At 52.9% G+C, this 16,968-nt stretch overlaps 1 protein-coding gene across 1 annotated transcript in view; it reads left to right on the forward strand.

Annotated features, from left to right (window-relative positions):
• Positions 1-16,968, forward strand: part of Tmem132e (transmembrane protein 132E) — a 56,017-nt gene that overhangs the window by 27,361 nt on the left and 11,688 nt on the right. Inside the window, exon 2 of the mRNA XM_028866981.2 lies at positions 15,036-15,966. Within this exon, the coding sequence (XP_028722814.1) occupies positions 15,036-15,966 (931 nt within the window). The remainder of the gene's footprint in view (positions 1-15,035; positions 15,967-16,968) is intronic.

Below are 16,968 nucleotides of genomic sequence, written 5' to 3' on the forward strand. Positions count from 1 at the left end.
AGCAAACCAGATTCAGCAGAGTAGAGAGGAATCACAGAGAGGTGGGTGCCAGCAGCTCAGAGGACAGGACCTAACCCACTCCTGGGGAGGAGTCAAGGAAAGCACTGTGGAGGAGACAAGGTCCGCAAGAAGTCGAAGACAAGTGAAGCCCAGGAGGGTGGAATAACGCGGCTCAGCAGACAGAAGAAATAGCAAGTGGGAGGCGTGGAGGCCTGGGAATGATGGCTGGGGGTTGCTCAGGGGTATGGGTTGGGAAAGGTGAGGTTACAGAAAGAGCAGACAGGAGATGGGTAGGGGCTGATGCTCCAGGGCACTGAGGGGACTCGGGGCATTTGTGAATGTTGCCCAGGGCACAGAAAGTCAGTAGCTTGGCAGGGAGGAAAGAGCTGCAGTGAGGGAGAAGCCCCGTGAGATCCTAGCAGGGTGTTCCTCCTCTCTGGACCTATCGTGGCGTCTGTAAAGTGGACAGTTAAAGCCAAGTTAGAGATGCTGAGAATACAGGAGCCAGCCACTTTCGGTCCATCTGCATGGTACCTAGAAAACCTGGTGCAGCAGGACTTGGCTTTGAGGGCTGGCTGGAGGAGGGTGAGCCAATCCACTCTATGAGGAGTGGAGGAGTAAGGCAGGAAGGAGCTTCTTGTGGGCCAGGGTATATGTAAAGCATGCTGTGTGGACCTCCGCATCTGATCTGGGCGGTCCCTCAACTGAGACTCCCTCAGAAGAATCTGGGCAATGTCAAGTTGACTGTTGAAGCTAGCTAGATTATCTATTTTGTTGATAAAGAGTTGAGGCTCAACCAGGAAGTGGTTGAAATCTAATGCTATAATTTTGACTCATCCATAGGTGGACGATTTTCAAGGACTCCCATTCCCCTTCCTACATGGGAAACTGGCCCAGACCATCGACTTGTACGATGCAGCCACTGTAGACCTCTTTAGACCCTGCCTACCACCCTGTAGGAGAGAAAGAAAAGTTGGTCTACCTCATTCTGAGGGTGATCAGTTGTCTGGATTTGCCCCTGCCTGAGAGCACTAGGTATCAAGGCCAAGACAGTCTCAGGTAATCTGGGACACGTTCGTCGGCCACCTTCCTCATTCTACAAGCTGCAAACAGGTCCAAGTCCCTCTTGTAGGTGGCAAGGTCCCCTAGAGTTTCTTTGCCTGTCATGGTGCACACACCTGGGCTTTCTGTTCCAAGCATCATGTTCTCCAGCTTCTAGTGACCTGGCCCAAACTGGGAGGGACTTGAGACTCTTGGAAAGTGAGGAGCTTAGAACTGAGGCAGGGAAAACGGCCTGCTGGGGCTCCCAAGGCTCACTCTCCTCCCACTTTGGCTGCCCCCAGCAGTCCTTGGCTTCTGTGCACACTCCAGAGCCCCTGGAGAGCCCCCCCCCCCCAGCTGGGCAAGTCAGATCTCATTCTGCATCCCCACTCTGGAAGCTTGGTAGAGCGGTCTCCAGGCTGCAGTCACAGTGAGGGCCAGTCTCACCCCTCAGTACCACTGTTATGACTTCCATTTCATTCATGTGCAAGGGAGCTGCTAATGACGCCCACCTGATGGGCCTTCCCTCCAGCTGTGTGTCCTTGAGCATCCCTCCTAGCCTCTCTGAACTTCATTTCGTTGGCAAGACTAAGAATGCTATTGTTCTCCCCAGGGGTTATGGTGAGGGCCAGGGATATGGCCCAATGCCTAGCACTACAGACGCAACTCTGAAGGTTAGTTAGATCCCATGTACCCTACCTCTACACAGGTAGGGCCCTGCTGTTGGCTGTAGCCCTCATCTCTGCTGAGCCTTCATCAACAGGCTGGGGGTGGGGGTGACTTGTCTCCCTAGCTCTCTCCAGAACTTCTCTACCAAGCCCAGGCCCCTTGCTCCAGCAGCTAGCATACCAGTTCTCTCATTCTTCCTCCCTCCCCACTCCTTCTCTCCCTTCCTTGCTCCCTGCATATCTCTCTCTCTCTCTGTCTCTCTCTCTCTGTCTCTCTCTCTGTCTCTCTCTCTCTCTCTCTCTCTCTCTCTCACACACACACACACACACACACACACACACACACAGGCACACACTTTTTTTCCTTTTCTGTTGTTTGGGGCTAATTGTTTATTAGGAGATGCATGCAGGCGGCCCACGCTGGTGGGGGGCTCAGCTTGCTCCGCTATAATTAGGATAATGCACATTAGTCATTTAGTGTAACTCGGGCGCTGCGCCCTCCCCCGCCCTCCCCCGCCGGCTCAGCTCCAACCCAGGCATGCAGCTTTGCACAGGTACTGGTGGCCTCCTTCTTAGTCCTCCCCAGCCCTCCTCCTGCCCTGGCTCCCTCCTCCCCTCTCCTCACAGCAGCCGCTGTGCTCACCACCCTCCCTCAGGCCTTCCCACCAGCCTCTTCTCAGTCTGTCTTAGTTCAGGTCTCTTTCCCTCCCCAGGCCCCGCCTAGCCTGCTGGGTAAGTCAAAGTCCTGTAGGGGATAGTCCCAGCCCCTCCCTCAGCCTGTCCCTCCCACACTGCCCTCCTTGCTGCTGTATGCTTCTTCCTGGCTGGCCAAGGCAGGCCTTTGTCTCCAAAGGGCCTTCAGTGCCTTGTCCTCGTGGCTGGTTTCATCCCTGTGCTGGTTTGCTCTTTGTCACTTGGCACAAACCTAGACCTATCTAGGAAGAAGGGGTCTCAGCTGAGGAATCGCCTACACCAGACTGGCCTGTAGGCAAGTGGCGGGGGGGCATTTTCTTGACTAACAGTTGATTGGGAGGGCCAGTGATATCCCTGGGTGGGTAGTCCTGGATTGTATAAGAAAGCTGCTGAGCAAGCCAGTAAGCAATGTTCTCCCAGGGCCTCTGCTTCAGTCCCTGCCTCCAGCTTCCTGCCTCAGTTTCCTCTGATGATGGGCTGCAACCTGAGAGGTGAAATAAACCCTTTCCTCCCCAAGCTGCCTTTGGTCACGATGTTTTATCACAGCTGGAGAAACCTAACTAAGACACTTTGCCGTCTTCCCCAGTCACTCATGTTTACTTCAGACTCCAGAAACCTTTTCCTGCAAGAGGATCTGTCTGTGGCGGGTCACGATAGGGGTCTCAAATAGAAATGGTTGGACAGGGAGCTTTTCATGCCACGGAGACTGGCCTGGGTAGGGGCTGCAGGTAGTAAGGAGACGATTAGGGACCAAGGGCTGGTACCAGAGTCTGAAGGATTCCTTTCATTTTGAGATGTACACCCACTAACGGACCCCAGGCCCAAGACCTATAAACCCTGGACCCCACTTCCTTTATTCCTGCCCACCCCCCATCACAGAAGGGCCCTCACATGGGAGCTCACGACTGCTGGGCCTTCCACAATAGCAGCTCCAGAGCATGAGCTGAGCAGGAAGCACAAAGCCTCCTGTCTTCACAGGCCTCTGGGGGCAACCCTGGGGTCACAAATGCAGACAGATCAGCAGACACAGGCTTTCCACACACAGACAGGCATAGGGAGACAACGGGTCACCGAACTTGCAAGGGCAGGCTCTCTCCCTGCAGCTGATCTCCCCTGCTCAGACTTCTCTCCCTGCCCTGGGCCCTTATTGCCCAGGGACATCAACCTGTGTTGCACCTTATCTAAGTCACAGGTACTCACACCCCATTCCAGCTTCCCCTTCTCACCTTCACCTGTCCCCACCCCTCCATGAAGGGATCTCCCAGAATCCCACTACAGCAGAGACTAGAATGGACTAGCCAACTCCCAGGACCAGAGGAGAGAGCCTTTCAGTCTGGTGGTGAGGTTCTGGGCTGGCAGGCAGGGACCCAGGAAGCTCTGGTTCTGATATTGTGGTGTCTGTAGGCTGTGAGCGAGTCTGTACTCACATGCCCTATCTGGGTTGCTCTCTCACTGGTGGAAGGTTGTGGATAGCAAGAAAAAGGAGTAGTAGCCAGTTCAGGATGGATGAACCAAGAAAGGGGATGGAAGAGAGCCTGGCAGAGGTGCTGAGGCTGTGCACATACATGTTATGCTGGTACAGCCTCCCAAGACCACCTCCTTCCTTCCTTCCTTCCTTCCTTCCTTCCTTCCTTCCTTCCTTCCTTCCTTCCTTCCTTCCTTCCTTCTTTCCTTCCTTCCTTCATTCATTCATACAGTGCTCCATTCAGCAGGAAACTGGTACAAGACTTCCTTCCTTCCTTCCTTCCTTCATTCATTCATTCATTCATACAGTGCTCCATTCAGCAGGAAACTGGTACAAGACTTCGTGCTGGGTGCCAGGAATCAAGGAAACAGCTGGGCCTGCCCAAAGTAGGAAACCAACCCCCCACCATCAGCAAAGGAGCACTAGTGTTGGGGTTCCACATGGGAGGGAGGACATTCAGTAGTTGGGTCTTGGAGGACCCCTGGGCACTGACCCTCAAGGCCATGTGGGGACGCAGTTAATGGTGGTGATAATCGCATTCAAGCATCAGCAGGGCTGGGGACAGCCAGCCTGTGGGCAGTCCTTCATTAGAATATTTGAAGCATCCTCTTGAAAGAGGTGCTGTTCTCACTCCATTTTACTGAGTGGGAGGGAACCCAAGGTGGAGTGCAGAGCCCCCCTCCTCAGGGCCACACCACAGCGGATAATGGCTGAGCCCGCTGACCACAGCCCTCGTGACCTGCATGTCTCCTTGATGCACTTTCAATGGACAGATGGGGGCCGTGGGGCTCCTGAAAGGGTTAGATCAGCAGAGAAGGGAATCTGTCCTGCATCCCACCCCACAGGACACTCACTGAAGCCTTGGGTGGTTTTCGCCAGCATGGGTAGGGATGGGGAGTAGGGGGTGTTAGTCTTTGGAGCTGCTTCAGGATCTAGGGGTATAGGGAGGCTGCTGATACATCTGGGAGCTCTGGGCTGCTGGAAGCTTCTCCACCCTTCCTTCCCCCACCTACCCCGACCTGCTGTGGGAGCCAGCCTCTAGGGATGGTATCATCGTAGCACAGAAACATTCAGAAGCAACCCCACGCTAGTCATTGAGTGGGTAAGCAAAGCTGGAGCTAATTGGTTCCCAGGCTTGAGCCAGGGACCTTCACCTTAGACACAGAAAGACCCTGCCTTGGAGGAGGGGACCAGCTACCAATGCTTTATCCCTCTGAACTCCAGTTTGTCCAGAACAGGCTAGGCCTCCCTGGATCACCCATGTGGCATAGGACAGGGACTTTACTTCTCCCATGCTAAGAGGTGGAGCCTCAGAGAGCAGAGGGGCCCCGACACAGGCCACTGGCAGGACCTCCTGGCTGGCTTGTAGTGCCCCGACAGCTGGTAGTCCTCCCAGTCTGTGCCTCTTGGGACCCTGTGTTATGTACCTGTCACCTCTTAACTTCTCCCGTTTAATTTAACAGAAACTGACAGGACACTCACCATTGGCCACACAGTGCTCTGAGTGCTGAGGAAACCAGGTCAGCATTTCCCTCCTCTTGACTAAACAACCACTGAGTGTTGATGAGGAGACACAGGAAGAAATGAATGTGTGCCCCAGCTCCATCCCTGAGTTTACTCACAGTGACTTTGTGAACGAGACTGTGAATCTCATTTTATAGGTGTAAGAAATGGAGGCTCAGAGAAATTAAGCAACCTGCCAAAGGTCACTCAGCTAGACAGGTCAGAGCAGTCATTTAAATATGAGTTTGTGCAGCGCCAAAGCTTCATAGGTTTTTCTTCCTTTCCATCCTTCCTTCTTTTTAAAAAGTCCTTTATTTTTATTCTTAAAACAGCTTCTACCACTTTTCTTCATTTAAAAAGGCATTTGTTGTTTTTAGTTTTATAAGCCATACATGTTCACTGTAGACAACTGGGAAATTCATAAAAGGATGAAGTAAAAAAAAATGGCAATCACCAAAACCCCGCCCCCCAAATAACATTATTAGCATCTTGATGCATCCCCCTCCCTGGCTCGTCCGCATCTGCACACAAACCACATCCCTCCTCCCTGGTCCTTGGCAGCCCTTCTCAGCCTGAGCACCTTCTCTGGGTCACCTCCACTTTGCAAACATCAGCCACACCAGATCAAGTATTCATTTTCATACATTTGCATTTTTAACCCAGCCCTCCTTCCAGACATTTTAAGTTGTTTCTTGTTTACTCTTGAGAAGCACCTCACGACGACTGCAGAGCATCTTTCCGCACTAATCCTCCATCATGTTCCTGCTTATTACTCTCCCAAGGGAGGGTTTGCTGAGAAAAAGGTGTGAATAGTTTCAAGTCCTTTAAAATAGTGTGTATGGGGTGGCGGCAGAGGGGGGGGGCGTCATTTGTACGTGTGAGTCTTCATGTGCTTGTGTGTGTGTGTGATTGGGGATTGAACCCTGGGCCTTGCTTGCACTAAGCTGGGCTGTGAGTGGCATCCCTAGTCCCTTGATGACGCATTTTGAGGCTAGAGTGTCGCTCAGCAGGAGGCAGTTGCCTAACACACACCAGGCCCAGGCTCTTTGTTTGGTCCTGACCCCTGGTGGGGCCAGGGACAGGGCACATATTTTGAAACTGCTTCCTAGACAGTTTGTGTGGTTGGCGCTGTTGCTGTGGGGTGAGGGAACACCCTGTCTCTTTAATACTTGCAAACAGGGGATGTCATTTGTTTGTTTATTCTCTAAAAGAGCCTTCTCCAAAGCAGGGTTTCCCCCATGGCAGTCTGCCCCAGGGACACTGGTTGCCCATTGGTTATTGAATTTCCTTTTGCCTGCTGGGTCATAGGTCACAGAGGGCAGAAAACAGCCTACCAAGCCAGACCCACTGCTGAGCCCTAGGAGAGCAAGCCTGGGTTCACTGCTCCCTGGGAGCAGAGCCCTCTGCCATGCCAGCTTTAACTGTCTCCAGAGCGTAGGGTTGGAGAGGGGTGGCAGGATGGCCCCTGAACGTGGGCCACATGGCCCCTAGAAAGCCAGTCACCTGCCTCAGTCATGGTTCTTGCCCCTCTCGTTTGTTCGTTCACCCATGCACGGATCCATCCACCCATGCACGGATCCGTTCACAGGTCTGACGCACAGGCTTCCTTTGGCACTTATAGTCCAGGCACTGTGATGGGCTCTGGATGTATGTTGTCATAAATTGTCATCACTGCCGCCGCCTTTAGACCGTGAGAACCTGCCCCTTTGGTGGCCTCACCCTCTTCCAATTAAACTCCTGTAATACTAACTACATGTATCCAGGGTGCCAGTGGACACAGACGTCCAGAACTCTGTCCTTTGGGATCCCAACTGTGTCGGACTGGCTGGGTCTCAAGTTCCTATCTGCTCTGATTCTTCATTCTAGCTCCGAAGCAGGACCTGAAGGGTCCTCAGACACCAACCTTTCGTATGACCCACATGTGTATGGGTGTGCATGTGTACACACACACACACACACACACACACACACACACACACACACAGCCATCTCCTAGCTCACAGACCAGCACCCATGAGCACAGCTGGGCTCCATTGCCTCAAACTCACCAAAGCTAATGATGCTTTTTTTTTTTCTGATTTGAAAGTGATTAGTTTTAATTTAGGGACAATTAGAGGTAGAGGCAGGAGGCATCTGATTCTGATTAGATGCAGGGAGGTGGCCAGTGTCCCCAACCCTGAGCTTCCAGGAAGATTTATTTATTCATTCGATAAAGAAAGGGAAGGAGTAGCCTCTGCACCCAGTCATCTCATATGCCTAAGGCCAGTCTGAAAGGCAGAGGGCGGGGACTCTGTCCACCCACCTCCTCCTTGCTCGTGTCCCCAGCATCATAAAAGAGGATGACTACCATTTGTCAAGCATCTACTGGGGGCCTCACTGTACTGCACGAAGCCCTGCCCAACCCCTCTGTCATATCCCAGCTCAGATGCAAAGGCAGATGCATCAAAACACAGGCTCATAGGTCTGATGGTGGAAGAGGTCAAAGGCCAATTGACATGTGACCCAGCATCCTCTGGTCCCAGGGAAATCATCACTGAAGTAGCTAATGTGGGAGTTCTTTGATGATCTATTTTGATACTGGCTCCAGAGCCAGAGCTGCAGAGAGTAGAGGCAAGAAGAGCGTTGGGGGCTGGGGATTGCCAAGCCTGAGTGGAATTCATCACCCCCAGCTGCCCATCCCATGGGCAATGGGTCCTGGTAGATAGGATGCCCTTCGTCTTTCCAGGGGTGAGGAGGAGAGACCTGACCCAGCCCTTACAGGAAGGATCCCTTGCTAGGCATGGTCTGGAAGGGGTTGGGATTCTCTTGCTAAGCATAATCTGGAAGGGGTTGGGATGCTCCCCCCCTCCCCGAGTGTCTGTCCCTATCCCAAGTGCAAAAGATGGACAGTCCCAGCATGTTTTCTTCCTCCAGCACACTTGTGTAATCCCTTCCTAGAGAAAACTGAGGCTGTGAGAGGCAGAAGCAGTCAGTTCTCAAGTGTTCATTTGCCAGGAACACCATGATAAGGTGTAGCAGGTGGGTGGCTTGGGCACCTGAGACATGTCATCTCACAGTTCTAAGAGCAGACAGTGGAGATGGTGTGGGCAGAGTCTAGTGCAGTGAGGGCCTCTTCCTGCTGGCCTGTCTCATGTCATCTTGCCTCTGGGTATATCTGTCTGTTGTCTCCTTATAAAGACATCTTGTCACACTGGACCCATAGCTTCATAATACTTATAGAGCCTCTTTAGAGATCTTATCTGCAAATAGCTGCATGCTCAGATCTTGGTGGTATGAACCAGGAAGACACAGTCCAGCTCATGACACCCATCAAAGGACAAAAAGACAAAGAGAATCCCCTCGTGCAGGAGATGCCAGCCAGGAAAAGAGACCCATGCATCAAAATGTGGCCAGAGGCCCCAAGCGGAAGGAAGCCACCCACACAAAGGCAGAGCCAGGCACTGTAGCTAAAACAGAAGAGCCAGGTGACCTTGGAGCCTAGGGTCATGCCAGAGAACTGTGATGGGCATCCTGCTGGGACGAGGCAGGGGGAGGGGGGGCTGAGCAGACACAAGTGGGATTCTACATGTGCATGCATGCATAAGGCTGGTCACAGGCAACTGCTGTGTGTTAGCATGCCAAGGCTGATCCCAGCTGTCCTTACCACCCTGGCTCACCCCTAAAACGCTTCTCACTCTCCCACCACTGACAGGCCCTGGCGTCCACCTTCATGTGGATCCCCTGCCACTACCCTACACTTGTCTGTCTTCAGCAACCTTCCAAAGCAGATAAAGGAGTCCAAATGTATGCCGTCCCAGAACTCAGGTGTCTGAGACGAAAGGATCCCGAGTTCAAAGCCAGCCTGGGTTACATAGACCTGTCTTAAATACACATAGACACAGAAAGACAGACAGATAGAAACAGAGACTGAGACTTCCAGATGTTTCATCTCCCTAGGACTGCACCTTGCTCCGTCAAGTCCAGTGTTCACAGCTGTGTACTACAGTCTCAGAGCACGTACACTCAGGCACATGTCCACTCAGGAGGCACATGTCCACTAGCTCTGAAACTGCAGCCTCTGAGTAACCTCTACTGACCCTATCAGCCCTACTTCCTGCACTCTCCAGCCACCCAAGAAAATGTCCAGAGTCTCTAGAGGCCAAGCAGCTTCCTTTTGGCTGAAGACACAGGATCCAAGCCAGAGACCAACCCTGTTCATCACAGAGGAGACCTTAGGGCCCAGCAGGATACAGTGACTTGGAGTCTCTCCTTGGTGGGGTGTGGGGTGTGTGTGTGTGAAAGAGGGGGGGGAGGGGGGAGGGGAGGGAGAAGGGCTGCTGTGGGCCACCAGGCCACAAACAGGAAAAAAGGCAGTGCTCTAATCAGCTTGAATGCTGGCTATTTGCTTAGGGCAAGCACTCCCTTTCAGATGCTTAGTGTCCCTGTCTGCAAGGTCACTGAAAGAGGATAAAAGCCACTGCAAGGCTCAGAGCCACAAGCCTTCCCCCAGGGCCCATCCAGGATCCTCTGGAGGCCTCACCAAGGAGAAAGTCATTACCACTCAGAGAACTTCATCCTTTCAGTGAACATTGGTTGAGGGTCTACTATGTGTCAGCCATGTCCTAAGTGCTTGAGTAATACAGGACACTCGATGTCATTGTCCTGGGGGATCAAAGTTCTGGTGGGCAGAAACCGCAGATTCCTCCACAGTGCACCTAGTTAGTTGAGTGGTAGTTCTTTGAGGGAATTAGAACAAGGCAGGCTCTCTAGTTTTCTGTAACTCCGTTGATGGGGTGTTTTGCTTCGCGTGCAGGAAGCCCTTTGATTCTATGCTCAGTACCTCAAAACAAACAAACAAACAAAACACAGAAATAGTGTCTGTTGCAGGCCTGCAATCCCAGCACTCCAGAAGTAGAGGCAGGAAGATCAAGAGTTCAGGGCCATCCTCCGCTGCAAAGCAAGTTCTATCAGGGCTACATGAGACCCAACCTCAAAGGGTCGGGGGGGGGGGGGGGGGGGGGCAGGGGAGAGCTTAGGATGATTGGAGAGGTGGAGTGGATGTGACAGTGTGACAGTCACTCGGAAGATACCCCTGACCAAACATAGGTGTCGTGTGACCAAACTTTTCCTAGGGAGATTCAACTCCACATAGGGATCTCACGACAGACCAAAGCACAGCCACCACCAGAGTCCAACTTGGTGAGCCAGTGAGTTTTATTGCGGTGACTTAGAGGAGTATGGGTGAGGGGTCACTTAGAGGAGCAGAAATGACTCAAGGACAGATGGATGCATCACCAAAGTCCACCCCAGCATAGGTGACAGACAGCTCACAGAGCTGGGAACCTGGAGCACAGTGCACAGCCTGCAGGCCGCTCAACAGGTTGGAAAGTGTCCTTTCCAGATGATTGTGGTCTAAACCTCTTCCTGGCAGCTTGGCTCGTTCCTGCTTCTTCCAGACGGCTGCTCTGGTCTCAGTCTTTGCAGCTCTTCTCTGATCTTCTTAGCAGCTTAGCTTGTCTGAGTCTTGGTGGGGCAGCTTTCCCTCCCTGCCTCCCAAGATGGGCTCTCAACTTTTATTGTTTACTCTGTCGGGGGGGGGGGGGGGAACCTAGAGAATCTGGTCAGTTTCAGGGAGTTCTTGAAGGTTTTTGTTTGATTTTAGTTGTTTACCTCCTGCTTAAGGAGCTCCCCTGCAGGATGGAGCGTTTTGATGGGGGAGGGGAGAGGGGGGGGCGGAGGGAGTGTTACACAACTGTAGGAACGAGGCAGAAAGCATGCTATCAGGGGAGAGGGTTCCAGGCCAGGAATTGGCCCAGGGTGGCCCCAGGCAGGCCCCCAGGCAGAAAGGACTTCTCAAATAATGGAATACAGAAAGTGATTTGGAAGATCTGAAAGTTTGACTTTGCCAGGCTAGCCTTATCCCAGGAGGCAGAGAGGCCCTGTGACTTGTCTCCATCACTTCCTTCACACCCCTTAGAGTCCAATGCCCACTGGGTGGCCTCCACTCCCAGGCTGCCTCCAAAGGCGCCAGATGGTCAGCCATGAAGAGAGTATAGGGGGCAAATGGGGCTAAGTGCCACCAAGAAGCATCCAGGAGGCTCTTGGGGATTGTTGGTGAGGGCAGGGCCAAGGTCAGGGTTTTGACCTTCCACCCTGCCTGACTCTCCCTGTCTGCATTCAGAACACAGCCCACTGACGGCTGCTGCTTCTCCAGGCCAGAGGGACAAACATGGTGCTTGTCCTCACCACAACCACAGTATTCACAGTGCCTCCGCCCTCCCGAGGGTGCTCTCTTCACTCTCAGCATTCCTGTAAGGGCTGCCGCTGACGTCATCTCTGCAATTTTAGGTGGACATAGAGGCTCAGAGTAGGAAGCCATTTGTGCAGGGGGAAGCCTTGGCCTGGAGTCTGAGCCGGTATCTGCCCACTGGCCTCCTGACGCTTGCTCTCAGAGCTGACTGGCTGCTGTGACCTGCTGAGTCAGGCTGTCACCCTGAGTTTCCACACTGCCTAGAGGCTAGCCCTGAAGCTGCTCTGCTTGAGGGGACAAAGGAGAGGGGACCGGGCCAGGCAGAAGGGCTCTCCACATCCCCACAGACACCTTCCAGACCCCATCTTGCTCTCCTCCATTCCAGTGTTTGTCCTCTTGTAGGGAGCAATGTGTCCAGCAGGGAGGAGTAGCTAGGGCCGGTAGAGCCCTGGGAGCAGAGGAGGGCAGTGTGGTGGGGAAATCCCTGGCTCCCAGGGACCCGTGGCATCCCTGGAAGACCCCATGGGCTGCTGGAGAGAAAACAGTGAAGTGAGATCAAGTTCCCCTCGTACCACAATGGATTCGGGGACCCAGCGTGGGCCCATTGCTTTAAGTTTTGTTTTCCAGTTCATTTGTTTTGAGTCAGTGTCCCTATGTAGCCCATCCTAACCTCACACTTGCCATCCTCCTGCCTCAGCCTCTCCTATGTGCTGGGATTATAACCATCACATCAGATTCAGTTACCTTAATTTTTCGTTTTCCATTTTCACGTGTGTGTGTGTGTGTGTGTGTGTGTTAGTGATATCCACATGTATATGCATGTTTGCGTGTGTGCAGGCACTTGTGGAAGGGTGGTTCCTGCACACGTCCACTTTATTCACTGAGATGGGATCTCTCAGTCAAGCCCACAACTCAACTCATCAGGTTAGTCCCACTAGCCAGCTTGCTCTGAGGGTCCCATCCTCGCCTTCCAAGGCTGGAACTGGAATTCCAGGGTGGGTTGGCCTGCCCACTGAGCATGTGTACAGGTTCTGGGGATTCGAACTCTGGGCCTCATGCTTGCAGGGCAAGCACTCTAACCACTGAGCCATCTCCCCAGCCTTACCCTAGCCTTTGAGTTAGGGAATTAGACTGCAGGTTTTAAATAGGTTAGAGACCCTGGCGCCTCACAAGAGCAGAGGACTTGGACTCCACAGCTTTTGTGAGGAATCAGTATGTATGTTTGTGAGTCTGGCAAGGTCTAAATGACATTGATGAAATAATGAATACGGATGAAATGCATGGAATGCCAAGTACTGCCTGGGGTCTGCAGTCATTCGTGATAGAGTACTTGGACTGGCTAAAGGCTCCCTTGAGGCTAGGCCCCATAAGTAACTACCACATAAGGCAAGGGATGAGAGCACCCCTCGGAGAAGGAAAATCTCACCTAGTGGAGGGTGCATCCTGGCGGGATTCCTGGAGAGGGTGGCATCGAGGCTAGACCCTGCTTGTGTAAAGAGAGAATTGGGTGAAAGAGCAAAACATGAACAAGGAGGAGCAGTAAGGGAGAGGGGTGACAGTGACATGTCCCATTACAAGGTGGGGCTAGGAAAGAGTCCCAGGGCCAAAGGGCCCCTGGTGCCACATGTCAAAGACCCTGAATGTCACAGTAAGGTACGTGGTGGGTTGGGATTTTACTGTGAGAACAGGCAAGAGAATCTTTAATACCTAAACAGGTTTGTGCCATGTTGAATAAATTCTGTTTATTTTTAAATATAATTCTCAAACACAAATGGCACCTGGCTAGATCAGCATTATCACCACTTGGATTCAAGTGGAAGGAACGAGACTCAGAAAGCTTGCAGAAAGACACACAGAAGGACTTCCAACCATAGGCCTTTATCCACAGACCTTCCTTGTCCCAGGACTTGAGCAGGGAAGGACACCAAGGTCCTATCTGTGCCCAGGAAAAGGGGTAAAGTCAGAAAGGGTGAGGGGAGGAGGGAGAACCCGGTTGGGCAATTTTAAGTCATTATCAGCACAAAATGAGGCCAGCACTGGGTAAGGGGGACAAGCCAAATGTAACATGAATTTTAAAAGGCCTTACTAATTAAAAAAAAAAAAAAAAAAACCAGAGCCAGATATTGGGGTGAAAGCTAAAAGATCAAAGAAACAGAACAAGCCACAGCCAACCTCCCCTCACCAACTTCTCAGCTGATCCTGTTTCCATGAATCCTCAGACTGAAAGCCTCTGAGTCCTCACTCCTGAGGGTCTCAGTTGAACTGCTGCTTAGTTCCTGTTTCCTCAGGCCTTATATACTGTTCTCCACCCAGCCATGTCACTTTCTAGGATTAAAGGCATTTGTGCTTTCTAAACAAACACAAAAGATCTCAAGTTCTGGGATTAAAGGCGTGTGCCACCACTGCCTGACTCTGTTCTCAGTGTGGCCTTGAACTCATGGAGATCCAGATGGATCTCTGCTTTCCAAGTGATAGGATTAAGGGTGTGTGCTGCCATTCTCTGGCCTCTGTGTCTAATCTAGTGTCTGGCTCTGTCCTCTGATCCCCAGATAAGTTTATTAGGGTACACAGTATATTGGGGTGCACAATATATGACCACATACAGCAGTGATCGAGACAAAATTGTTAGAAGCTTCCTTGGTGGTTTGTAGGAGGAGATGCATTTAGGATAAGGAGACTGAGAACAAAGTTTCCCCGGTATAGAGTGTGCGGTGAAAGGGGATTGGGATAACAGACTCCTGGGATCCTACACCATTTGGGACGGCAGGTTTGAATTTTCTCCTGGGCTTTTCGGTGATAAGTGCCCTTTGCCTTCAATCCTTCATCTGTAAGATGTAAGTGACTGAGTATTTAGAGATCACAGTGCCATTCCTAAAACTGATCTGGAGAGCAAACACTTTAAGACTTGCGAAGTGCCAAATGCTGGCCAGCCCCACATACAGTGGCAAAGATCACCCAAGTCAGCCCTCCTGGGCCAGTGCAGAGTCTGAGCAATCACCTTTTGTGCACAGGACTTCGGCAGGTCCCCAAACCCACACTTTAAGGTAGCAACCCTTTACTCATTTTGCAGGGTTTTTTTTTTTTTTTTTTTTTTTTTTTTTTTTTTTTTTTTTTTGGGAGGGGGAGTAAGGAGGGTTATGTTTCAGCGCGTGTGCGGGTCAGAGGACAACTTGCAGGAGTCAGTTCTCTCCTTCCACCATGTGGATCCAAGAGGCACAACTCAGGTTGTCAGGCTGGGCAGTAAGTGCCTTTATCCACTGAGCCATCTTGAGAACCCATCATTTTGCAGGTTTTCAGGACACCAGGGGATACAACCTCACTGAAGGCTCTCTGTCGGAGATGGGATGGATGGATTAGTGGGGGTTGGGGGTCAGTGCCATGAGGTCCCCAGAGGCCTCTTCTGACCCTTCTGGACCTCTGTGTTTTTTGCCCATAGCTGCCAGCCGCTCCCACCCGGCCAGCCCCAGCCCCGCAGGACCGCAGGCCAGCCCCGTGCTGCCTGTCAGCTACCGCCTGTCGCACACGCGGCTAGCCTTCTTCCTGAAGGAGGCGCGGCCCCCGCCGCCAGCCGCAATCAACGGCTCCCTGCAGCGCTCAGAGCCCTTCGTGGTGTTCCAGACCAAGGAGCTGCCGGTCCTCAACGTGTCCCTGGGGCCCTTCAGCACCAGCCAAGTGGTGGTGCGGGAACTTCTGCAGCCGTCCAGCACCCTGGACATCCCCGAGCGCCTGACGGTCAACTGGAAGGTGCGCGCCTTCATCGTGCGCCCCCGCGTGCCCGTCTCGCAGCCCGTGGCACAGGTGCTCTTCTATGTGGCCGGCCGCGACTGGGACGACTTCGGGGTCACCGAGCGGCTGCCCTGTGTCCGCCTGCACGCTTTCCGCGACGCACGCGAGGTGCGGAGCTCGTGTCGCCTTGGCGGGGCCTTAGCCACCTGCTTGGTGCGTGCCGAGCTTCCCCTGGCCTGGTTCGGACCCCCAGCCCCAGCCGCGCCGGCCAGCGCTCGCCGCAAGTCCCCCGACGGACTGGAGCCGGAGGCGGCGGCTGAGAGCCAGCAGGTAGAACTCTACTACACGCTGCACGCCCCCGATGCAGCGGGCGGCTGCGGGAGCGCGCGGCGCGGCCCCGGGCCCGGAGCGGCGGCGCGCGCCGAAAGCCCCACGCAGCACCCGCTGCTGCGCATAGGCAGCATCAGCCTGTTCCGGCCGCCGCCGCGTAGGGCGGTTCAGGAGCATAGGCTGGACAGCAACCTGATGATCCGACTGCCTGATAGGCCGCTCAGGCCCGGCGAGGTGCTCAGCATCCTCCTCTACCTGGCACCCAACTCCTCCTCAGCTGCCAACCCCAGCGTGGAGCACTTCACACTCAGGTAAGGGACCTGGGAATGAGAGGGGGATCCCCAGCCCAGGTCAAGTGCATCTCCGACCCTTCAGGGCCTCAGCATCCTCCTCCTTTCTCCTCCAGAGCAGCTGTTTGTTCTGATTGTCCACACAGTTTCTCTTTTAAAATTACATTTGTTTGTTTTGTTCTGAATGAGTGAGGCCTGCCTGGTATGGCCCTCTTGTGGAGGTTAGAGGGCAACTCTCAGGAGTTGGTTTTCTCTGTCCGTCATGTGGATCCCAGGGATCCAACTCAAGTCAGGCTTGATGACAAAGACCTCTACCCATCGAGCCATAGCCCCAGTTCCCGGCCACAGCCTCTTTCTCTTGCTCTGCCACATAGAAACGATTTGCAACAGGAGTGAATATGAGCCTTTTTACAAGCATGGCTGTGAGGACAGGCTCTGGGCTGGGAAGGTGCTCAGACACAAGCTGGTGTAGCTCACCCAAATTTCACAGATGAGTTCAGGACATAGGGTAAGGATGCCTGGCCCTTTCTGTACAGAGCACAGCCACTCACAGATGCCTGGATCATCCCATCCCCACCTGACATATTTTTTTTTTTCAGTAGGAAATCATGGTTTGAGTCAGGCCGGGGATTCTGAGGACATTAAATAGGCCCCACCAAACTGCTTCTCTGCACAAGCAACATGCCTAGAAACTGAATTATCACCATCAACCTTGCAACTTCTTTCCAAACTCCTCTAAGCACACACCCACCAAGCTCACAGATTCCCACAGGGTGTCTACCTGATTCAGTGATGGAGACTTGAATGTGAATGAGTTTTGCCAGACGTCCTGGGCTACATTAACAGTAGTAGAGCACATAAATGTAGGGAGGTGATCATCAACCTGCTTTTAGTCAGCAGTAATTAAGGCGCAGCCGAAGCTTATTTACTAAGGGACACATGCCATGTACATCCAGAGGAGGAGGAGGCTGTGAGCTCATCCGAAGCCATGGTAAAAAGCAGTCGGAGGGTCTGGAGTGGTAG

Source organism: Peromyscus leucopus, chromosome 8b (genome assembly GCF_004664715.2).
Source record: "Peromyscus leucopus breed LL Stock chromosome 8b, UCI_PerLeu_2.1, whole genome shotgun sequence".
In the NCBI taxonomy this organism is placed as follows: domain Eukaryota; kingdom Metazoa; phylum Chordata; class Mammalia; order Rodentia; family Cricetidae; genus Peromyscus; species Peromyscus leucopus.